Genomic DNA, 25,419 nt, shown 5'->3' with positions numbered 1-25,419 from the left:
AAGAGAAACTCTTTTCTCTCCATGAGGACACCTTTTTCAGAGAGTTATTGCCGGACGTTCTTATATAACAATGACAGTCTTATAATAAATTCAAGATTCGCACTCTTCGCTTAATTCCTATACTAGCTTGTTTACGCACGGTCTTGTAATAAATTCAAATTATACTTTTGCAATTACTTAGAAAAATGACTTCGAGAACCAATTTTCATTTTTCAAATAACTATATTACATCGTTTCCTGTTATGAAGCAACATAGCCATCTTTGAAGCGCGAAGTAAATCGAATGCCTAAATAGACAAAACACTTCTCGACGTTTCGACCTGAGGGCCTTCGTCAGGAGAGTTAGTATGAAAATAAATAGGGAAGAATACATGTTTTGTATGAGGGCAAAACACGTGATAAGAATTGGCCAATAGAAAACAAAAAATCAAAACAAATTGGAATACATTACATTTAATCTGAACTAAATGGCCTGAAGATCGATACAATCGTGAAACTTTGAGTGGCAATAAATAAATAAATTCATTTTAATTTTATCTATTTTATTCGCTCTACTAACTACTTATATACTATTGAGCACGCTTTTGACTTTGGAGCGTTTGATTGGTTGATGAGAATGTGTAATGACCTTAATGGTGGTTGCCACGAATCTTTAAGTGTCTTTTTTAATGACGTTAATAGAATTAAGGATTTTTTCAATATGATGTTGTGCACTGAAAGGTTTCTCAGAAAGTGATGGAATTATAGTGGGAAGTGGGTGTTTTATATGAAAGTATAATAAAGCTTTTGAACTTAAATCCGTTGACTTCATCAATCTCTAGTACCTAATCATATATTACCGCACATGAAATTTACGTCGAAATGTAAATAACATGTACTTGTTAAAAATCTAAATTCAATTGAATATTGCTTGATCGTCTACTACAACTATGGCTTTGACCACCATTACCAACTGGCCGAATTTCACCTTTTTTTGGAATATACATTGAAAAAAAATCATTAACAAAAAATGTGATGCTAAAATGATTTAATTCTAATTTAGAGCATCAATATACTTCGTTGTTAATACTTCAATCTATAATCAGAAAATGGGGGGAGATTTATTACTATAATTGCAAAGACTTCAACTTTTAGACAAGGGGGAAACATGCATCAGCGCACAAGGCTGCAACACGGCGCAAATTTTCTTCCAACTTTTCCCCGAATGCTTTGAGAAACAAATTTAAGATTGCGAGGACATCTCAAAAACGATCGTGCTTTAAGCTATATACAGATTGGCGGCAATTTCACAGCCAAAGACCATTAGGATTTAATTAATTGTTGAAAGAACAGTGCCACCAGCTACCAAACTGTCACGCGATGGATCGCCTAGCTTGGCTTGTATTTCAATCGAGCCATTTAGGACAAATCAATATAACAACAAAATGAGAAATCGAATTCCTTGTACTGATTCTAAGAAAAGTTATTTAAAATAAGTTGGAATGGTCTAATGTGTAAAAAGTTGGAAAGTGGAAAGAAGATGATGAAAGATAATGACGTTAACAATCTAAATGGTATTTTTTAAAGCAAAGAAGAGCAATTACTTGGCCCTTCAAAGAAAGCAATTATAATAATGTATTAATGTTACTTAATTCATTACAGAAAAAGATGAAATATTTGTAAAATGAAAATTGCCTCTCGAAGTCACTTTTCAAAATAATTGCAAAAGTATGATTTGAAAATTTTTATAAGACCGTGCGTGCACAAGCCAATATATACATAAGAATTGAGTGAGAATTTGAAGCGGCTGAAAAATTTAATGATATTTAAAGGCTGATACCTAGTTGTTGGAACAACTACTAACAGAGTCAGTTGCCGTAATGTAATGCCCTTGTGCTTTTCACGTCGTGTCTTTAACAATAATGTATGCACAATCTATTTTATGCTATAAACAAAATTTTGAATTTCACACACATGACCGTCAAAAATTCATGATTTTTTGCATCGAACACAAGCTATAGAAAGTAGAAATTGTAGCCGACAGTTGGTAAAACAGGTCGCTATGCTATTTTGGAAACTTTTATTTGGCGTCAAAAAATGAGGTGTTCTGTACTTTGATAATAGTTAAAGTTTTCTAGGCTGTTCCATGACAATCTATTATCGTGCACAGTAAAGGGAGAAAACGGGATTTAATTGTGTCATGGCCAAGTCAATGCAAAAAAATTCTACTTCGTTGGTCATCGACAGTATTAAAAGTTGGAAATTTTATTTCGCATCAACAAATGTCTGCATCTACAAATCTGTAATTCGATAACAGTTAAAGTTTTCTAGGCTGTTCCATTACAATCTATTATCATTCACAAGAAAGAGGAAAAATGAAATATAATTGTGTCACGGCCAAGTCATAGGCACGATCTTATTCACTGCATTGGTATCCTCCAAACCACCAGTTTGTGGTCGAGGAAGCAGTGGCCATGCAACGGAAATATGGGTTGATTGTGTTATAAACGCCAAAGTTATCTTCGCTTGGTACAGAACCAGCAGTTGGTACGAACTCGCAACCACCATGTGAACTGTCGATGGCTAAATTGTACGTGTTGCGGACAGCCCACCATCTTGCAGTACACTGGGAACATTCATGACCTAATCGTAGTAAAGATGGATGAGATATTTAAAAAAAAGAACAGCAAAACTGGATGATATATTAGTGTGCTCTTAATCTTTTTCACATACGGTTTGTTCTAGTCTAAAAAATGACAGCTTACCTCGTATGTTGACATATTCCATCTGTTTACAGAGACCACTTCCAATGTACGTCATGATATCAAAATCTTTGAAATTTCCTCTCGCCTGATCACGACCGTCAACTCCATTGACAGGAAAGCTACATGTCGCTCTCCAGTGGGTTGACTTCGCTTTCAAACTGATCATTTGGGGCTGGCTCATTCTGTACCGGATAAAATTTGCTGATTTCTCGTTTACCGGGGCATTTGTCTTCAACGGATGTTTTTTAAACGAATCTTCGTCTTTGTTTGCCCTGCTGAATGATTCTACTAGTGTCCAGGCTGCAGCGACCTCGGGTACCATGTCGCAATACACGCTGTCCAAGCTGTTGTCTTCTTCGTTATAGATTTTGTAGTAGCCGTCACTTGTCGAGCCTCGCTTCAAATGATCCAAGCAACTTTTGGGTGACAAATGATTACATAGGTTCTGAAGTGAAATATATACTAGGTTTTTAGATACGCGACTTCGAGTATAGCCACTAATACGAGCAAGATTTGCTGTTTCTTTATTTGCGCTTGCATCTATATTACTCGTAACTGCTCAATGCCTTAAAGATTCGCGCAATAACTAACTTCTAACCGCCCAAAACGTAGCGTTAAAACCAGTACTTTTAGACGTATTAAACCCTTCGCCCCAACAGCCTCCCTTCAAAAGATTTAACGGGCTCCGATTCAGCCGTACTTCAACTATTATTCTGGGGTTTCTGAGATAAAAATTTAAGGGATAAACTCCAAAAATTTCTTTATATAAATGTTTAAATAAAGTTTTATATATACATACATACACACATGCACACATACATACCACTGTTAGTGTAAGTTTAATTCATACTATACTATATTGCAAAAACATCGGCCGGAGATAGATAGATAGATACTCAAAATCTAATTAGAAGTGCATAGGTTGTGTAATATGATCATTGACGCGATTTATGCGGGGGAAGTCTTGCTAAGAACTCTTGAATCGCTTACTAATTGATCGAAACAAAATGTAATCCCATGCAATACAAATAAGATGTCGAGTGGACGAGTATCTATCTATCTGCGGCCAATATATACATACATACATATATATATATATATATATATATATATATATATATATATATATACATACATATATATATATATATATATATATATATATATATATATATATATATATTCGCAACTTAAGAAAGCCATAAAGTATGCTTGAAATGATCAATTTTGCTTTTGATTGCGCGGCAAACAAGCAAAACTCGATAAAAGGTTCTTTATATTGGTTAGAATAAACCAGGTCACAAAGTTAGACTGTAGAACTGATTACGACATACCCCGGAACACTGTTCAAGCGCAAATATTTCTGTTGACATCTGCATGACGACTAGACCAAACACGAACTGGTATAAGACTGACATCTTTGTGTTGTTGCAGGACTAACCCACTTCGTTTTTAATATTTTGCTTCGATGTGCCTTCGAGATAACTTGGTGGCCTTCTCGGAAAGGTGAAAAATCAGTCTTCTGGAATCTAGTAATAAGCTTGATCGTGCACAGTTATATGTCGCGCACGTACAGATTTAAGTGGCTGTTTGTGATTGTTTGGATTCCCAAATGCGGAGTTTGATTGGCTCGTTGGTTTTGCAAGACCCTTCATACTTTATGTAACATCAGAATTTCCGCGTTTGACGTCATCATGAGAAAGGTCCATTATCTCGGACCAGTTTCTGGGGTTTCTAGGAGTTTCTGGAGCATCTCACTGGCTCATCTGGTAAAAGTTAAACCGTGCATACGTCATTATTTAAAATTGAAAACTTTATTTGGCATTAACAAGAAAAGGTGATCTCTAGTTCTCAGTTTAAGTGTTCTGGGTTGTTCTATTAGAATCTATTATCACGTACAGAAAAAAGAAAAAAAAATTATTTGGCATCAACAAATGTCTGCATCTACAAATCTGTAATTCGATAGCAGTTAAAGTTTTCTAGGCTGTTCCATTACAATCTATTATCATTCACAAGAAAGGAAAAATGAAATATAATTGTGTCACGGCCAAGTCATCGACACGATCTTATTCACTGCATTGGTATCCTCCAAACCACCAGTTTGTTGTCGAGGAAGCAGTTGCTAGACAACGGAAATTAGGGTTGACGACAACAGGATAGCCAAAATTGTCTTCGCTTGGGACAGAACCAGCAGTTGGTACGAACTCGCAACCACCGATTGAACTGTCGATGGTTAAACTGTACGTGTTGAGGACAGCCCACCATTTTGCAGTACACTGGGAACATTCATGACCTAATGGTAGTAAAGATGGATGAGATATTTAAAAAAAAAACCCAGCAAAATCGGATGCCATATTAGTGTGCTCTTTATCTTTTTTACATACGATTTGTTTTGGTCTAAAAAATGACAGCTTGCCTCTTATGTTGACATATTCCATCTGCTTACAGAGACCACTTCCTAGGTACGTCATAATATCAAAATCTTTGAAATTTCCTCTCGCCTGATCACGACCGTCAACTCCATTGACAAGAAAGCTACATGTCGCTCTCCAGTGGGTTGACTTCGCCTTCAAACTGATCATTTGGGGCTTGCTCATTCTGTACCGCTCAAAATTTGCTGAATTCTCGTTTACCGGGGCATTTGTCTTCAACGGATGTTTTTTAAACGGATCTTCGTCTTTGTTCGCCTTGCTGAATGATTCTACTAGTGTCCAGGCTGCAGCGACTTCGGGTACCATGTCGCAATACACGCTGTCAAATCTGTTGTCTTCTTCGTTATAGATTTTGTAGTAGCCATCACTTGTGGAGCCTCGCTTCAAGTGATCCAAGCAACTTTTGGGTGACAAATGGTTACATAGGTTCTGAAGTGAAATATACATACTAGCTTTTTAGATACGCGACTTCTAGTATAGCCACTAATACGCGAACAAGATTTGCTGTTTACAGACCCGATCAATCTACCAATCTCTCTTTTTTAATGTTAATTATCGTGTCCCTGTTGTTACATTTCATGATTAACATTACACTCGTATATCAAAAAGTGGTACATCATTTTTGAGTTTCATTTTGTGTAGACTGAGTCTTACAATGGTTTGTAATGGATGCTATTCGGGTTAATTTTCCAAGACACAGGGATTGCGCACAAATCGTGTTTTTAGTACAAAGTTTCGAAAGTACTTATAGTAACTTTTTGTACATGGTCAGTAATTTAAAGTTTTTAAATCAGTTTAACTTGCTTTATTTATCAATGGACTATCCCTTTTTCTAAGTTCACCAAAATATTGAGGAATTTTGACCGTTACTGTAAATTTTGAAGCATTGCTTTTCCGTGGTTTGGGTTTTGTTGAAGAGGGATTTGCCCAGATTTTACCCCGGAACACCCGATTTTTTTTATATGTCGCAACTGCGCATGTGCCGTCGAGCCTTAAACATTATTCACGATGTAAAGAAACGAGGAGCGACGACCATTGCTTCAAAACATTCCGGGCGTAAAAATCGAGCAATTCTTTGAGTTCGCAATTTGCAATTTACCAATTTATGTTATGGATTACGAGCATTCAATTCAACACAAATATAGGTTTATTCCATAAATAGAGCTAAGAGAGTAGTTAAGAGAGTAGTTACGTACATAACTCATTAAGAGATTAGTAAGAAACGACGCTGTGTTGTTTATGTATTGATAGATCTCTAGTTACACGAATGTATATAATATTTTATGTCGATAGCAAGTCGATGCCTGATATTCTGCATACAGTACATCAATGATACTATACAAAACGCACATTTTGTACAGTGATCAAATCATTTATATATACGGTATTGATTATAAGTATATTGTTTTGTATCGATTTACGCTTCGAAGTATCCACATCATATAGACATAATATGCACCGCGGTTTATTTACATTATTTATACAACGCAACTATTTTGGCTATTCTTATGAAATGACGGATAAATTGTTGCCATCGTATAAATGTAGTGAATGTAGTCACAGTTGTTTGACGAAGAAAAGAAACTAAACTGAGAAAATCGCGCCCTGTGTACATGGGCAACTAAAATTATAATTTAATAGTGACAATATCCGCGACTAAGTAACTTGAGTACTTTGAGTGATTTCCTGTTGATTAATGTTTAACCTAGTTCATTATATTTTTACTGGCGTAAGTCAAATTTTTTATTTTGGGACAAACGTCTGGTTGCTTAGGTATTACAGGGCATGGAAACTTTGCACTATCCTTGGATCCCTAGTTTTATAGCGTTGACAGATTTGAAGGGCAGCCAGCCGATACTATGATGGATCTAGTGTAGTAGGCAGTTGCAAAATGAACGAAGAAATAGCTTGTTGTGCCACTTTAAAGTTAGCAAACTGAGTGCCTTCTCTTCAAAAGCAGAAACTGACTTTATAGAATCGACCAAGATGGTCCTGACGACAAATACAGCAGTCTAAGCTTCAGTTAAATAAAAGTAATTTATATATGTCATGTGTGGTTATTTCCTGACTGGGTGCGGTAATATAGAATTAACTCTGATCGCGACATACCCCAGAGCACTGGTCAAACGCGAAAATTTCTGTTGCCATATGTAAGACGAGAAGATCAAACACGAATTGGCGCAGGACAGACATCTTTCTTTTGCTGCAGAACAAATCTTCTTCGTTTTCAATGTTTACTTCGATGTACCTCTTGAGACAACTTCGATACTTGTGCAAAATCACTCGAGATCACCTCTTTCTTGTATGCTTTGCTGGTTATTCTGTTCGCATATTGTGCTGACAATTTCAATGAGATTGGTCATGGGTAGTTCCCGTTTTCAAGTGGTCAGCTACCTTCATCAACCGTCAAACCCGTTTTCCACCTGGCGAATTTATTCGTGCTAACTAATAAAAAGTATGTACTATAACTATGTATTGTACTTTTTCGCGGCGAATTTTTTCTAAAACCAATCAAATCACCAAATTTCAGATATCACTTCGCGTCACGCGAATTAATTCGCCTAGAAAACAGGATTTATTAGACTGGAGCGCTAGCACAAATGCGCCATATATATAAATTCATGACCGCAAATCCGCAATGACCGTTGTTGACATAGACCCTGGAGCTTGCTGATTGCAAAGTACAGTACTGTCAAGAAATAACGTAACCTAACCTAAATAAATCACTCGAGATCATCTCTTTCTTGTATGCTTTGCCAGTTATTCTGTTCGCATATTGTGCTGACAATTCCAATGAGATTGGTCAAGTGGTTAGCTACCTCATATAACAGGATTTATTAGACTGGAGCGCTAGCACAAATGCGTATATATATATATATTGATGACCACAATGACCGTTGTTGATATTAGACCTTGGAGCTTGTTGACTGCAAAGTACAGTACTGTCCAGAAATAAATCACTCGAGATCACTTCTTTCTTTATATGCTTTGCTGGTTATTCTGTTCGAATATTGTGCTGACAATTTCAATGAGATTGGCCATTTGTAGTTCCCGTTTTCAAGTGGTCAGCTACCTCATATATCATCAACCGTCAAACCCGTTTTCCACCTGGCGAATTTATTCGTGCTAACTAATAAAAAGTATTTACTATAATTATGTATTTATTTTTTCGCGGCGAATTTTTTCTAAAACCAATCAAAACACCAGATTTCAGATATCGCTTTGCGTCACGCGAATTAATTCGCCTAGAAAACATGATTTATTAGACTGGAGCGCTAGCACAAATGCGTATATATATATATGAATTTATGACCGCAATGACCGTTGTTGATATTAGACCCTGGAGCTTGTTGACTGCAAAGCACAGTACTGTCATTTCGTTATTATGTGGTCTGAAATCCTTCGTTATAAATACAAGCTAGGGAGATTCATTGCGTGACAGTTGTGGGTGACAGTAGAATTGCTCTCTCAGCAACGCCTTCCTATTGGCTCTCAGCCTAGATTCGTCGTTAAGTTGTCTAGCTTAAAGCACGATCGTTTTTTAAATGTCCATGCAATCTTAAATTTGTTTTTAGAGCGTTGGAGGAGAAGTTGGTCCGTGGTGCAGGCTGTAAAGCCTTGCAACATGTATATTTCGGATGCAAGTTGTGCAATGATGTCTGTTTCCGGACTTGTCAAAAATTGAAGCTTCCGTTATTATGATTTAAAATTGTCCCCCCTCCACCCCACAAGAGTATGGTGGATGTATATACAGGTAAAATATTTATGTGTTCTCTTAATTTACAATTTTAATGATTACGCTAAGCACCCCCCCATTGCATTGTGCATTTCGCGCTTAAAGATTGAGGTTTTGATAATATTTATTTGTTCTCTTAATTTACAATTTTAAGAATTACTTTAAGCACCCCCATTGCATTGTGCATTTTGCGCTTAAAGATTGAGGTTTTGATGCATTTGAAGTAGAAGATGAGGTTTTATGTGATTGGTAATTGGTAGGACTAAAGGACGGTGGCTAACTGATAAAGGCAACAAAACCCGTATATTTTGGATTTGAAAAACTCCTTCGTCGATATCACTGAACCGAATCGGTAATGTATTCATGTTACTTAATTCATTACAGAAAAATATGAAATATTTGTAAAATGAAAATTGCCTCTCGAAGTCACTTTTCAAAATAATTGCAAAAGTATAATTTGAATTTTTTATAAGACCGTGCGTGCACAAGCCAATATACATAAGAATTGAGTGAGAATTTGAAGCGGCTGAAAATTTAATGATATTTAAAGGCTGATAGCTAGTTGTTGGAACGACTATTAAGAGACTGAGTCAGTTGCCGTAATGTAATGCCCTTGTGCTTTTCACGTCGTGTCTTTAACAATAATGTATATATGCACAATCCATTTTATGTTACAAACAAAATTTTGAATTTCATACAAATGACCGTCAAAAATTGATGATCTTTTGCATCGAACAGAAGCTAGAAAGTAGAAATTGTAGCCGACAGTTGCATGGTAAAACAGGTCGCTATGCTATTTTGGAAACTTTTTATTTGGCGTCAAAAAATGAGGTGTTCTGTACTTTGATAATAGTTAAAGTTTTCTAGGCTGTTCCATGACATCTATTATTGTGCACAGAAAAGGGAGAAAATGGGATTTAATTGTGTCATGGCCAAGTCACTGCAAAAAAATTTTACTTCATTGGTCATTGACAATATTTAAAGTTGAAAATTTTATTTGGCATCAACAAATGTCTGCATCTACAAATCTTTAATTCGATATATAGCAGTTAAAGTTTTTTAGGCTATTTCATTACAATGTATTATCATGCACAGTAAAGAGGAAAAATGAAAAATATTTGTGTCACGGCCAAGTCATGGGCACGATTTTATTCACTGCATTGGTATCCTCCAAACCACCAGTTTGTGGTCGAGGCATCAGTGGCCATGCAACGGAATTCAGGGTTGATGTAGTTAGGATAGCCAAAGTTATCCTCGCTTGGGACAGAACCAGCAGTTGGTACGAAATCACAACCACCCATTGAACTGTCAATATGTACGCTGTGCAGGTTGAGAACAGCCCACCATTTTGCTGTGCACTGGGAACACTCGTGACCTAAGGGTAGTCAAGATTGATAAGATATATTCAAAAAAATCAGTCGACAGCCTCTGGCTAATATATCGATGTGTGAAATCGTGTCCAACGAGTTACGTCATTAATGAGGGATGCGACTTTTCATGTACACTATATATATACGTCATAACGTGGACAAAAAAGTCCTATTCCATTCTATGACGTCAAACAAATGACGAAGACGATAAAGTCCCAAAAAGCGAAAATACATTACTAATGCAAGCGAACAAAGTTGTAATGCTCATTTTTTCATTCGGTTTTTACATAATATGAAAAATTATCAAGCCTCAGCCGGGAATATGTCGTTATCAACCTCAGCCTTCGGCTTGATACGCCTCGTAAACATCATTTTAGCGTGGGGTCGCAGCTCCTCGCAAGAATGATTTTCATTGGCTGAACTTTACAAACATTTATGTTTCAACCAATAGCGAAGGATCGTTCTTTAGAAAGCATAGAAAAGCATTATCCAATTGAACGAAAGCTTCCGAGCACTGCGACATGCCCCTCATTTTATAATAATCCTTATACATATGGCGATACCGCCAACTGTTTACATTTTGTACTCTGGTAGTACAAAGAGAAATGTCATTTTCACTAAGATGTTCTCTCTTTTCCATATTATACGTAAAACTTTATTTAACAGCTAGAAGTTTGATCTGTCTTTATTTACAAAGATTGAATCAATAAATTTACGCAAAACAGCATGTGCTAGATCTTTCTTTTTATACTGTATATTTAGGTTTAGCAAACTATAACTTACCTCGTATGTTGACATATTCCATCGGTTTACAGAGACCACTTCCAATGTACGTCATGATATCAAAATCTTTGAAATTCCCTCTCGCCTGATCACGACCGTCAATCCCGTTGACATTCCAGCTACATGTCGCTCTCCAGTGGGTTGACTTCGCCTTCAAACTCATCATTTGGGGCTGGCTCATTCTGTACCGGTTAAAATTTGGTGATTTCTCGTTTGCCGGGGCGTTTGTCTTAAACGGGTGTTTTTTAAACGGATCTTCGTCTTTGTTGGTCTTGTTGAATGATTCTACTAGTGTCCAGGCTGCAGCGACCTCGGGTACCATATCGCAATACACGCTGTCCAAGCTGTTGTCTTCTTCGTTATAGATTTTGTAGTAGCCATCACTTGTCGAGCCTCGCTTCAAATGATCCAAGCAACTTTTAGGTGACAACTTATCACATAGGTTCTGAAGTGAAAAATATCTTTATCTAGCTACTTTTCTAAATATAACTATTATGATTCTGATACAACTGATTGAAAGCGTTTCAAACCACCTAATTGCCGAATTATAGCTATATCTATTTCCCCATGCATTACTTTTTTACAAGACTTCAACTCACAGAATGGTCTGGTCAGCAATATAGAGGGACAGCCTTCATATATAACTTTGTACATAAATCAACCGACTTCGATATCTTCATAGGCTAATTTTTCGCATGTAGTTGTGCGTCTCATGCTTCGTACTGGTTCGCGCGATTTGCCTTCTGCAATGCAGACCCGATCAATCTATACCATGAGTTTCTTTTTTTATATGTTAATTATCGTGTACCTCTTGTTACATTTCATGATTAACATTACACTCGTATATCAACTTTCTAAACTGGTACATGATTTTTGAGTTTCATTTTATAACGGTTTGTATTAGACGCTATTTGGGTTAATTTTCCAAAGCACAGGTTTGCGCACAAATCGTGTATTTTAAAACGTTGACAGATTTTTAGGGCAGCCAGCCGATACTACGATGGATCTAGTGTAGTAGGCAGTTGCAAAATGAACGAAGAAAGAGCTTGTTGTGCCAACTTAAAGTTAGCAAACTGAGTGCCTTCTCTTCAAAAGCAGAAACTGACTTTATAGAATCGAGCAAGATGGTCCTGACGACAAATACAGCAGTCTAAGCTTCAGTTAAATAAAAGTAATTTATATCTGTCATGTGCGGTTATTTCCTGACTGGGTGCGGTAATATAGAATTAACTCTGATCGCGACATACCCCAGAGCACTGGTCAAACGCGAAAATTTCTGTTGCCATCTGTAAGACGAGAAGATTAAACACGAATTGGCGTAGGACAGACATTTTTTTTTGCTGCAGAACTGATCCTCTTCGTTTTCAATGTTTACTTCGATGTACCTCTTGCGACAACTTCGATACTTGTGCAAAATCACTCGAGATCACCTCTTTCTTGTATGCTTTGCTGGTTATTCTGTTCGCATATTGTGCTGACAATTCTAATGGGATTGGCCATGGGTAGTTCCCGTTTTCAAGTGGTCAGCTACCTCATATATTATCAACCGTCAAACCCGTTTTCCACCTGGCGAATTTATTCGTGTTAACTAATAAAAAGTATGTGCTATAATTATGTATTGTACTTTTTCGTGGCAGATTTCAGATCTCGCTTCGCGTCACGCGAATTAATTCGCCTAGAAAACAGGATTTATTAGACTGGAGCGCTAGCACAAATGCGTATATATATAAATTCATGACCGCAAATCCGCAATGACCGTTGTTGATATAGACCCTGGAGCTTGTTTATTGCAAAGTACAGTACTGTCAAGAAATAACGTAACCTAACCTAAATAAATCACTCGAGATCATCTCTTTCTTGTATGCTTTGCTGGTTATTCTGTTTGCATATTGTGCTTACAATTCCAATGAGATTGGTCAAGTGGTTAGCTACCTCATATAACAGGATTTATTAGACTGGAGCGCTAGCACAAATGCGTATATATATAAATTAATGACCGCAATGACCGTTGTTGATATTAGACCTTGGAGCTTGTTGACTGCAAAGTACAGTACTGTCCAAAAATAAATCACTCGAGGTCACTTCTTTCTTTATATGCTTTGCTGGTTATTCTGTTCGCATATTGTGCTGACAATTTCAATGAGATTGGCCATTTGTAGTTCCCGTTTTCAAGTGGTCAGCTACCTCATATATCATCAACCGTCAAACCCGTTTTCCACCTGGCGAATTTATTCGTGCTAACTAATAAAAAGTATGTATTATAATTATGTATTGTACTTTTTCGCTGCGAATTTTTTCTAAAACCAATCAAATCACCAGATTTCAGATATCGCTTCGCGTCACGCGAATTAATTCGCATAGAAAACAGGATTTATTAGACTGGAGCATTAGCACAAATGCGTATATATATATATATATAAATTTATGGCCGCAATGACCGTTGTTGATATTAGACCCTGGAGCTTGTTAGCTGCGAAGTACAGTACTGTCATTTCGGCATTATGTGGTCCGAAATGGTTCGTTATAAATACAAGCTAGGGAGATTCATTGCGTGACAGTTGTAAGTGACAGTGAAACTGCTCTCTCAACAACGCCTTCCTATTGGCCCTCAGCCTAGATTCGTCGTTAAGTTGTCTAGCTTAAAGCACGATCGTTTTTTAAATGTCCATGCAATCTTAAATTTGTTTTTAGAGCGTTGGAGGAGAATTTGGTCCGTGGTGCAGGCTGTAAAGCCTTGCAACATGTGTATTTCGGCTTTGCGTCATTGCAAGATGCAAGTTGTGCAATGATGTCTGCATGTTTCCGGACTTGTCAAAAATTGATGCCTCCGTTATTATGATTTATTAAAATTGTCCCCCCTCCATCATAGTATCTTGTATGGTGGATGTATATACAGGTAAAATATTCATGTGTTCTCTTAATTTACAATTTTAATAATTACGTTAAGCACCCCCCATTGCATTATGCATTTTGCGCTAAAAGATTGATGTTTTGATAATATTTATTTCTTCTCTTAATTTACAATTTTAAAGATTACGTTAAGCACCCCCCCATTGCATTGTGCATTTTGCGCTTAAAGATTGAGGTTTTGATGCATTTGAAGCAGAAGATGAGGTTTTATGTGATTGGTAATTCGTAGCACTCTAAAGGCCGGTGGCTAACTGATAAAGGCAACAAAACCAGTATATTTTGGATTTGAAAAACTCCTTCGTCGCTATCACTGAACCGAATCGGTGCCAGAATATTCAGTTGAATATTGATTATTTACTCCGCTCAAATACACGTTACTTCTCCGCTTGCCGAGTTTCTAAATCCACCAGCTGCAATAAGAGAATAAAAGTAACTTTTAAATTCAGCTTCAAGTGAAGTAATCAACCTTGGAAGTAATTCGGGAATACAAAGTATATTATTTTTAAGCGGCTGTTATTACATTTGCCACTCCCCTTTTCTTAAAAGCTCTTTGAACATGCTGTTAACGTTGTGCAACTCACCACTTTGGGCAAAATGCTTTTGTCGTGCGCTCTTTCGCACGGGGAAATGCCGTTTAGAAATTGCCAATAGGGAGCTTTAGCAGTGACTACGAATACGAGATTCGAGATTCGCGTGTTGTTTGCTTATACGCCGTCAGCCAAAACTCGTAGTCGTTGGGCTTTTCGAGTACGAAATTTATAAAAAATTCGTGCTCGAGTGTTGGCTGATGGCGTGAGCAAACAACGCGCGAGAATGACGAATCTCGCTATCGTAGTCACTGCTAAAGCTCCCTATTGGCAATTTCTAAACGGCATTCCCCCGTGCGAAAGAGCACTTAACACGACAAAAGCATTTTGCTGTTACTCTTCGTCGTCATCAAGGTTCAGATCACGTCATTCTTGCGTGTTCTCTGTTTACGCCATCGTGCAAAGAGTTCAGGCCGTTGAGTACGAGTTTGCTTATCAATGACGAACTTCGTACTCGTAGTCACTGCTAAAGCTCTCTATAGCTGCTAACCAATCAGATGCGCAGCTACTAACCAATCAGATGCGCTTGCTGCAAAATATAGCTTCCGAAAGGTCGCCTTGGTGGTGTCGGTTTCTGCCTGCAAGTCAAAATTAAACCTCGCTATTGTTATTGTCGCATCACGCTTTAATTGCCATAAACATATGTAAACATTCAGTGAAAAAAAGCATGTAAAAGTTATACAAATATACATGGCAGGGTATACGCCGTATGCTGGTATACGCCATATAGCGGTCTTTGAAATAAAAACGAAATTAACGTTGCAAATACAACAAAACACTTGAATGGCATCTTTAAGTAAGTAAAAATTATTCTACATTTATGTTTAGGCTATAATTTAAAAAAGCTTCGCTTTTATAATGGTCTTTTGCTGCATATCTCACTCCTAAGATATTGTCTCTGCCACTTGAACATAAAATCTATATCTTCTCGCAACCGTAACATCCTACATATAATATGTTATATGAACGTAGACTTTGGAGAATAATCGTATAATGAATAATAGTTCGATAATTATAGAGGTACGTGTCACTTAATATACATAAATTTTTCAGAGTATATTTACTGTGTTGGAAAAAAGAGAATTTTCAAAGCTATAGCAGACTAAAACGAATAAACAAAAAAACGGCAAAACTTAAAGCTATCTTTTTTATTTTGAAACGTAATTTGCGTCATCTTATGCCTCCAGGGCCCCGGTCACTCCTTTATAACGCTCTGCAATTCAAATTCTTCTCTTTGACTAGTATCTACTGTTTGATTCGGTGCATCACTGACTCTCGACTCGCTAACCACGTCGACATCATCGTCAACATCGGCAATATTTCGCATCAGGCGTTGTCCAAGGTAGCTCAGTAACGCAAAGAAGGCAAATCCAAACAAGATAATCGCTATCGAAACGCCAATCAACGTTGCATTTGGTTTGACAATGGCGAATCCAAAGAACAGAGCCACTATGTCTATGCTGTACACCAGTGCAGCCAGTAGCTGGCGGTGAAAATAGCTGCCAACCACAGAACCTATTGAAAAGCGCGTTGTTTTAAACATACTTGCGATATTCGTGACGTGAAGTGGGAATGTTATTTTCTTAAAGGTGTATTGCAGAAAACCGTATTCGAGAAAGTAAATGAGGGAAATCGCTGGCTTTTAATGTTACTGCTGGTCTTTTCTTTGTCGTGATATTCAAGGGAGGTATGATTTTGAAAAAGTGTAAAGAAAGATTCAATGATATGAAATGGATGTATTTTACTCCGGCATGTCTCAGCTGGAAAATGCAGAAAAGAGAAAGTGTTTCAATGTTTAATGAACGAATAAGCACTTTACTTTCGGCAAGAAATGTGTAGCGATCAATGATATATTATCAATGATCGCATTACTGCTGGATGAAAAATTCCCAAAATTTTCGAACAGTTTAATAATAAGTTATCTTCCAATAGAACCAGGGAGCAGCTTGGCAGCGTCTTCAAACAACTTAGCATCAAATGTGGTATAACAACTGCCTAAAATAGACAAAACACTTCTCGACGTTTTGACCTGAGGGCCTTCGTCAGGAGAGTTAGTATCAGTCAGGAGAGTTGTTATACCACATTTGATGCTAATAAGTTATCTTACTAGATATCATTACCTAATGGCGCACCAAGCACCACAATTGGAGCACAAACGGCAAGGTAATGGTAGGAATCGATATGGATTGCTTCCATCATCACCTGTCGCCAATAAAAACCAACAACCGTGTTTCCTGCCATCAATACAACCGATGTCGGGGTTGCAGTTTTCTCTGATACTCTAAACAACAGCGTCAGAACACTGAAACTACAGATATGCAATCCGCTACCAGATACAGCAGAGAATATGCCGCCGAAAAATCCGGTGAACAGCAGCACGCATGCTTTCCACGAGTTGAACTCTGGTATTATCCTGAAGGTCTTTCGTTTGTGGTAACGGTTGAGCAAGAAGAGAGAAAATGCGAAGGCAAACCATACGCTGACGAAGCCCATTTTCTTCTGCGGTGGAGTGAGATTGGGATCGATGAATTCCAGCCCGATCACTATCCCCAGGATGCCTCCTGTGGAGCAAAATATTATTGAGCGCCATTCCAGCTGAATTCTCATCCAGAATATCGTAAATGATGCTGCTGTCATGCCGACGGATTGAATCATCAGGCTGAAATCTCGAGCTATGACAGGAGTGATGTTGAAAACCAATGTCATCACAGGGAACGCGACAGAGCCTCCCCCTTTGCTTGTCATTCCTGTATGAATGTTAGAAAATGAATAAATATAAAGTTTTTGGTAAAAAAAATATATTTCTAATTGTACTTGGTACATGCATTACTAAATCTCAGTAAAAGGAAATGTTATCTTTGGTATATCTGACTGGAATTTGCCAAGCAATCAAGATGAAAAGTGTTTGCAGCCCTCGAAATACTTTAACTGATGATTATCTGTTTGAACAAAGACCACCTACCACCTCAGGCAAAAACAAACACCCTCAGTGTCGAAAGAATGTAACTTGGTAAAATTTTCATTAAAAAACGAAAGGACTAGTTCGTTATTACCTGCAAGGATAGATCCAAAGATCATTGTTATCGACATGAAATATTTATCAGGAAAGAATTCCCAGTAGTTGTATTTTATTGCGCTACTCCACCAAACGATGTGCACGATGGTGAATGGAATTAGTATTCCGACCCATCGACGATGTTTGACCATCATCCTTGTATACCACGGTGCATTTGGATCCAAATTCTCGAGCGCTTCCGTCTGAGCAGCAGTAACTGCTTGTCCTTGGAAATGGTAATTGGGAAAAAAAAGGTATAATGGGCGAGGTTCGAGACTATTCATAAGCGATATCCATGCATGAGCGATCTGATGTACAACATTGCGAGATTCATCTTCTTCTCACCTTCAAGAAAATACTTATTGAACCATTCTCTGAGTGACCGTCCCATTCTCCGTGTTCTTTGTGTGTTTTCGCTGGTGTTTATACACGAATTACGCACCAATGGATGAACTTATTCGTTTCTTGCCTAAATTTGGCCAGGTTGGTCATGCGTCTCTAGATTAATTTGGAGCGATATCGATCATTGATTCATGAATGTAAATTTTGTGTGGTGATTACTTTCGTTAATTATTAAACCAGAGTAGCGATAATTTCGATGGATATCCAGTTTATCATGTATTAAACAACTAAGCTAAGCATGCACCATATAGTATTTTGTCAGCGGGCGATCGAGTCATGCACAAAATATTTGAAATTCTTTGAAAAATATATCTGTTAAAATACCTTATTTAATAATTCAGATTTAATTAAAGTTCAATCTCTGCTGGTTGTAGAGTGGTTTAACACTTCACGTGCCGGGTAATTCATGGTCGGATTCGTCTTGGTGAGACCAGCTTTTAGGTTGACGTTGCTATGACCCAGGCGGCACGTGTCATTAACATTGGCAAACTTGTTCACGCAATAAATCCCTTTCGTTCATTTATATTTTTCAATAAACGAAAAACATGCTGAGACTGCTATTTTCTGTTGTTGTGTTTGTGACAGTGTTTTGTGACAATATATATATATATATAATTATATATATATTTATATTTATACCCGTTTGCAAAAACGTTGGCCGCAGATAGATATATAGATAGATACCCGAAATCTAATTAGAATTGCATATGTTTTGTAATATGATTGAAATCCCATGCAAATGTAATCATATGCAATTCTAATTAGACTTCGAGTATCTATCTATCTATCTATCTGCGGCCAACGTTTTTGCAAACGGTTGTATATATATAAATATATATATATATATATATAAATAATATATATTATATATATATATATATATACATATATATATATATATATATATATATATATATTTATATATATATATAATTTCTAATATTCAGTGGCGACTATATACACATTCTCACGCAATCGTCGCCTCGTCAAAGAACTGTTTTTTTATGCACAATGTTTATAAGGAAGAACTACAACCCTACAATAATTTGCATAGCATACATGCTGTGAATGCAATCAAGCTTATTGGCACATCATTTCCGGTGCAATTTTTATACTATGAGTCACGAAAGTCACGCAATCTTGCGAACACATAATAAAATTCTAGTACCGTTAACTATATCCAATCAATAGGTATGAAATATATTTGTCGTATTAGTTAGAAGGCCAAACTAGAACGGCAAACCAAATGCTGAAGAGAGGTTACAGAGCTTTCTGCACGTCGATTCTTCTCATAACATTTGGGGACTCAAACAACCATGACCAGCCGACAATTTAAAAAAGTAAAGTAAAAAGCAAATTCCGAATAAACAAGACAACTTGAGAATCAAAATATAATTCAAACAAGACACAGATTGAGGCACAAATTTTCGACTTTATTACAAAGTCATCTTCAGACAGAATGACTTTGTAATAAAGTCGAAAATTTACAATCTCAATCTGTGTCTTGTTTGAATTAGATTTTGATTCTCAAGTTGTCTTGTTTATTCGGAATTTGCTTTTTACTTCAATTTGGGGACTCCGTGATTTAGAAATTGTCCAAATTTTACATGTTTTGAATTTCTGATATAAACTTTATTTCTTATTCATTTAGAAATGTAGTGAAATGAAATGGTATTAAATATTCCGATAGGACGGGATATTTGCGTTCGACGAAGGAGAACATTCTAATTCTGACTCGCGCGGGGTCCCGCGTGGTTTTGCATTCCACTCGATTGTAGACTTTGACGCCATCTAGGATGGACTATGTCTCACGTCTCGCCTCGATTTCGTGTACGACGTACTCGATTTTGGAATCCTATCACTGTACACTCTCAAATTCTTATGGATGCGACATCTTGAGTTTGCTATTTATGAACTTTAACTCTAGCACAGTTGTTCACATTTCGTTCTGCAGTCTTTCTGCAATCGCAATTTTTTTTCAATGTTTTGTTATTCGCTTTAAAGACACTTCAACCTAGCCTTGTAGTTGTCTCGTTTATTCCTATATTCATTGTCACTGCCAATTGCCATAATTATGCACTAGACTAGAGCTATATAGCTATATATTTCGCCGTATATTAGCAAGAAAAAGTCCATAGAAAATTTATAGTACAAAAATCATTTGGTAATAAAAAATCGAACGCACTTGCCTAATCTTTGATTACTACAAGTTTAAGAGATATATAGCGATTCAATATGTAAAGCGTTTGTTTACATTAGCGGCTGTCCCCCACCTTTAAAAAACTCTGTAATTCAATTTTGTGATGGTAAAATTATATTACAGAATATATTTGCAACGTTTTGCAACTTATTCCTATATCATTTTATTGAATGGTTTTTAGGTTGTGTTCAAGTTTTGTAGCATTTTGTTTTTAGTTTCATAAAAAATAACGATTATAGATTCAGTTCAAAAACTCTCATATGCATGACCTTCAAACCAACATAATGTTACTTGGTTTACAACATGTCACTTGGTATTGTGAGTTTTTACTGGAAAATAAAGATTTTCAAACCTTACAGCTATATCGCAGTTCCAAGGATGTGCAATGGTATAACGGCTGAATTTCATCGTCAGGTCAACATGCTACAAAAGCGTACGAGCTATGCCGTCCATTTTTCGGGCGAATTATTCTGGATTTTCGGGCACATCAGAATATATTCTATATATTCTATAAACGTCTGTCCAAATGTGCCTTATCGTCGATGAGGTTAAAGAAGAAGCGCCTATAGGCCAATAGCAATTAAATATAATAGTCTATTTTCTATATTTTACATGTAAGTTGTAGAGCTATAACTGTTTGGGGCAGTTGGGTCTGAATTCTTCATGAAATTTTTTCCGCCATCTGAAACTACATTCAGTTCCTCAATGTTTTCATCAGATATGACGTAAGCTTCGTTGTCTTTTGATGCAGCTTTGCGCACACTCGGCGCCTCGCTGACACTCGACTCGCTCGCGACTTCGCTATCATCTGCAATACTTTGCATGAGGCGGTGTCCAAGGTAACTCAGGAAACCGAAAAAGACAAATCCGAACAGGATTATCCCCACCGAAACGCCGATCAGCGTTGGATTAAGCTTCACAATAACGAACGCGCTGATCAGAGCCACCGTGTCTAGGATGTACACCAATGCAGCCAGCACTTGACGATGGAAATGACTGCCAATCACAGAACCTATAAGAAACAGAAACGGTTACAATCGTTTCATGTGATAATCAACAATAAGTAATGTGCTGGATATCTCTTTGAAATGATCATCGATATTTACCTTAAGTGTAAGAATCAATGAACGGAAAATACCATGAAGAAAATAAAGATAGGATCCTCAAAGGGGAATGAGGGAATGCCAATTAATATAAAATCGAGTTAGTTCAACATTATAAAATGGATAGAATTAAATTTGCGTGGAATCTTTCTCTTTCTAAAGATGTGTAGGGTTTACACTGAATTATCCTACTGCTTCTTTGTAACTACAGAAATTAGGCCTGCTTCAAAGCAGGTATAATCCGGCACAGTTGGCCCTCACAGGAGACCACGAGTATGCCCAAAATTAAATTTTCCCTCTCTTCTGTTAATTCATATTGTTCCTTTAATACGAATCCTTACGAATCACATTAAAGTCATGAATATATGAGTAAACATCCCTCCCAAGTTAAGCGTCTAGCGACAGCCCGTGCAAAATTAAGACTGGCCATGCATGCATCGGCATTTAGCGTTGTGGATTTCTTCCCACTGGAAAATATATAAAAAATTCATTGTGTACTTTCAATGTGGAATGCAAGAACCTCATTCGCTAAAAATGGCATTAATTGAGGAATTAAGGAATGTGTACCGAACCAATGATTGGATTACCGCTGGATTGAAGGAAAAAGTATTCTTCCCAAATTTTGAAACTCATTAACAATGAGCTATCTTACTAGATATCATTACCTAATGGCGCACCAAGGACCACAATTGGAGCACAAACGGCAAGGTAATGGTAGGAATCGATATGGATTGCTTCCATCATCACCTGTCGCCAATAAAAACCAACAACCGTGTTTCCTGCCATCAATACAACCGATGTCGGCGTTGCTGTTTTCTCTGATACCCTAAACAACAGCGTCAGTATGCTGAAACTACAGATATCCACTCCGCTACCAGCCACAGCAGAGAATATGCCGCCGAGAAATCCGGTGAACAGCAGCACGCCTGCTTTCCACGAGTTGAACTCTGGTATTATCCTGAAGGTCTTTCGTTTGTGGTAACGGTTGAGCAAGAAGAGAGAAAATGCGAAGGCAAACCATATGCTAACGAAACCCATTTTCTTCTGCGGGGGAGTCAGATTGGGATCGATGAATTCCAGCCCGATCACCATCCCCAGGACGGCTCCGATGGAGCAAAATATTATTGAGCGCCATTCCAGCTGAATTTTCATCCAGAATATTGTAAACGATGCTGCTGTCATGCCGACGGATTGAATCATCAGGCTGAAATCTCGAGCTATAGCAGGACTGATGTTGAAAGCCAATGTCATCACAGGGAACGCGACAGCACCTCCCCCTTCGCTTGTCATTCCTGTGTGGAAATGATCAAATTTTAGTTAAGAAATGTTTGTCTCAAAGGGGAACTATTTTTTCACCAGAAATCCAGCGAATGAATTTATCGGTATAGATTTTGTGATGACACCTGATGCATGGTCATTGATGGTGTACAGGTGGATCGTGTTTTGGAATAATGATGAGGCATAATCTTTGATATTATACTTTACCTAGTGGGAAAAATTTAACCCCCACCTTGTATACAACAATGTAAAAACGCTGCATGGTATAGATGTTCACTGGAGAACTAGGACAACTACCTCTGACCAATGATAATACCTGCAATCATAGATCCAAAGATCATTGTTATCGATATAAAAAATCTATCAGGAAAGAGGTCCCAGTAGTTGTATCGTATTGCGCAACTCCACCAGATGACCTGGACAATCGTAAAGGGAATTAATATTCCGACCCAACGACGATGTTTGACAATCAACCTCGTATACCATGGTGCATCTGGATCCAAATTCTTCAGCGCTTCCGTTTGAGCATTGCTAAGGGTTTGTCCTTGAAAGAAAGTTTTTGGGGTTATTGGGACAAGGAATGTACAGAGATGTTTTTTGGCAGAGTTTGCAAGCTATTTTTTAATTGGAAAATTTATTTCATGAGCGTTCATTCATGAGTATGATATCAGAGTAAGCTAATATAATCAAATAGGAAAATTATATAAGAGTCTCACTAGTTACTCAATGTTTAAACATAACGCACCAATTTCCTCGGCTTCAGAAACCTCGCATTTGCCTTAATTTTAGTTAAAGGTTTGTCGAGAACGCTAAGCGATAATGACTCACCTTCAAGAAAATATTTCTTAAGCCATTCTTTAACCGAGCGTCTAGGAGGCATTTTCTATTTTCTCTACAAATAAATGGAAGTTTTTATCAAAATCATTGGTGGTTTTTGGTCTTGTTTTAATCAAATATACGATAACAATTAGAAGATTTAGTGTGCCTTGACATTGTGGAAGATTTTAGCTTTTACCATGCAGGCATACTTATAGGCCATGAGTCAAACTAATCAATAGTGATTGCTTATTCAAGAACTATAAGCCTAATTTATTTTTAAAATTTTTGATCGAACTATACTATATTTGCATGTATACTCTAGTGAGAAGACTAGTTCGTAGTCTATATACGAGAAATGTACTATTTGTCAGTCGTTGTACACAAATTAACTCTCTCATTTATATTACCAAATAAGATAGTTAACTAGCAACAATAACGCGTAAATACTGCTTGCTGAATATTTATTTAGCTATAAAAATACATTTGATATTATATTAATGTGATGCCGATGAAAAATTGTTTTTATAAACTTCACAAAGTATAGGTTCTTAATTTAATCACGTTCTAATAGACTTTAACTTCTTGAGGTTAGTAGAACTATATGTAAAATATTCCATCTTGAGTATAGCACCATCATCTGAACGATTAACTACATATATATTTAGTGTAGAAAATTTCAGTGCGGTCACTGATGCACAACAAATGTGTGGGATTAATAAAATTGTTGAACTATCTTCCAATATGTAATTTTACTATCATTCGACTGATGATCACTAGAAAAATACGTTTGAATTAGTATCTAAATTTTAATTGTCTTCCAATTTCAAAAATATTTATTTGACTTTATTGACTAATAATTCACCGATATCGAGAACGATTATAATCAGCTGTCTCTGAGCAAAATTTGATTTGATTATAAACCTTGTTTTAAATAGCATTTCCTAAGCTTTGAAAATGTCTCAATGTCGTCCCCATAGCTTCAAAAGAGTTTTAATGACTTACAGTTAAATTGAGTCGTCGTTTGATTTGCCCAATACATTAGCTTGACATATAGCTTCAGTTCTGTCATCATCAGTAATTGCGAGGAGCAAATGTTATGTATACAAAAACCATTCGACAACAGCTCATTGACAATTTGGATATTTTCCTACAAAACCAAACGAAGTCGCTACTGCTTTCTCGTAACATTGTCGCCGTTCTTCTGTGATGTATACATTTTATTTATGAATAAATATTTGAAGTAACGTTAGGTGTCAGTAAACATTGAGCTGTATCGGAAATGACCGTGTGATGAACTATTTGCAAGAACAAAGAGCGCTTTATAGCGCCCGTGAAGAAGCGTGGGTGGAAAGAAGCCTTCTCAAAGAAAGACTGACGCCTGTATTCAAAAAGCTCACTCACACTTACACTCATTGAGTGTGACATATAAATTTTGTTAATGCTGGTAAATGAGAAAGTTATTTCGGAATTGGTGGAAAGATTTAAGGTAAAACACTTAAAATCAAGCCCCTATTCGGCTGGAAATACCGCCATAGAAACGTTATGATAACATTAAGATTTCCCACTCAATGAGTTTGAGTGTGAGTGAGCTTTTAGAATACAGACGTGAAGCTACTTCAAGCTAGATTTTAAGATACGTTCTTGGTGATGATTGATGCAAAGCTATTTCAATCAGCATTCAAACCAACTGGAAAAAATTGATTATAACTAAATGAGCTTATAGTAATCGTTCTCAACTCAAATGCATAAAAGTATAAATCCAATTAATATTTTTATTTTAAGTACAGCGTATAATTTTTCACTGCTGTTACCAGAGAAAATGATTGAGTATTTTTATATTAAGTACAATGATTATAATGCCCTAGCTTGTAAACTACTGGGGTTAGATTTAGGCTATAAAAAGCTAGTTAACTTTTAACTGTAGTTTTAAGAGCAGAATTAGCCAATCAGGGTCGTATATATGACATTGTGCAGTAGCTAATGATTTTTTAAAATTTTTT

General features: G+C 36.9%; 5 protein-coding genes across 5 annotated transcripts; all 5 read right to left on the bottom strand.

Annotated features, from left to right (window-relative positions):
• Positions 1-2,228: 2,228 nt before the first annotated feature.
• Positions 2,229-4,313, bottom strand: LOC114534498. Its single transcript, XM_028555949.1, has 3 exons — positions 4,079-4,313; positions 2,745-3,189; positions 2,229-2,622 (listed from the first exon to the last, which is right to left on the bottom strand). The coding sequence occupies exons 1-3, from the start codon at positions 4,160-4,162 to the stop codon at positions 2,396-2,398; spliced, it is 756 nt and encodes a 251-aa protein (XP_028411750.1). The 5' UTR covers positions 4,163-4,313; the 3' UTR covers positions 2,229-2,395.
• A 256-nt stretch (positions 4,314-4,569) lies between these two features.
• Positions 4,570-7,435, bottom strand: LOC114534499. Its single transcript, XM_028555950.1, has 3 exons — positions 7,286-7,435; positions 5,161-5,605; positions 4,570-5,037 (listed from the first exon to the last, which is right to left on the bottom strand). Exons 1-3 carry the CDS (start codon positions 7,367-7,369, stop codon positions 4,811-4,813), a joined length of 756 nt encoding a protein of 251 aa, XP_028411751.1. The 5' UTR covers positions 7,370-7,435; the 3' UTR covers positions 4,570-4,810.
• Positions 7,436-10,060: 2,625 nt separating this feature from the next.
• LOC114534488 lies at positions 10,061-11,501 on the bottom strand. Its single transcript, XM_028555936.1, has 2 exons — positions 11,066-11,501; positions 10,061-10,287 (listed from the first exon to the last, which is right to left on the bottom strand). The coding sequence occupies exons 1-2, from the start codon at positions 11,385-11,387 to the stop codon at positions 10,061-10,063; spliced, it is 549 nt and encodes a 182-aa protein (XP_028411737.1). The 5' UTR covers positions 11,388-11,501.
• A 4,100-nt stretch (positions 11,502-15,601) lies between these two features.
• Positions 15,602-18,090, bottom strand: LOC114534541. Its single transcript, XM_028556001.1, has 4 exons — positions 17,963-18,090; positions 17,616-17,843; positions 16,683-17,309; positions 15,602-16,077 (listed from the first exon to the last, which is right to left on the bottom strand). Exons 1-4 carry the CDS (start codon positions 18,006-18,008, stop codon positions 15,758-15,760), a joined length of 1,221 nt encoding a protein of 406 aa, XP_028411802.1. The 5' UTR covers positions 18,009-18,090; the 3' UTR covers positions 15,602-15,757.
• A 1,949-nt stretch (positions 18,091-20,039) lies between these two features.
• On the bottom strand, positions 20,040-24,701 carry LOC114534560. Its single transcript, XM_028556023.1, has 5 exons — positions 24,422-24,701; positions 23,429-23,492; positions 22,917-23,144; positions 21,988-22,614; positions 20,040-21,231 (listed from the first exon to the last, which is right to left on the bottom strand). The coding sequence occupies exons 2-5, from the start codon at positions 23,478-23,480 to the stop codon at positions 20,828-20,830; spliced, it is 1,311 nt and encodes a 436-aa protein (XP_028411824.1). The 5' UTR covers positions 23,481-23,492; positions 24,422-24,701; the 3' UTR covers positions 20,040-20,827.
• Between the last annotated feature and the right edge of the window lie 718 nt (positions 24,702-25,419).

This window comes from Dendronephthya gigantea, unplaced genomic scaffold (assembly GCF_004324835.1).
Source record: "Dendronephthya gigantea isolate DGI-Jeju-01 unplaced genomic scaffold, DenGig_1.0 000102F, whole genome shotgun sequence".
Lineage (NCBI taxonomy): Eukaryota > Metazoa > Cnidaria > Anthozoa > Malacalcyonacea > Nephtheidae > Dendronephthya > Dendronephthya gigantea.
This window is presented reverse-complemented; position numbering and strand designations above follow the sequence as displayed.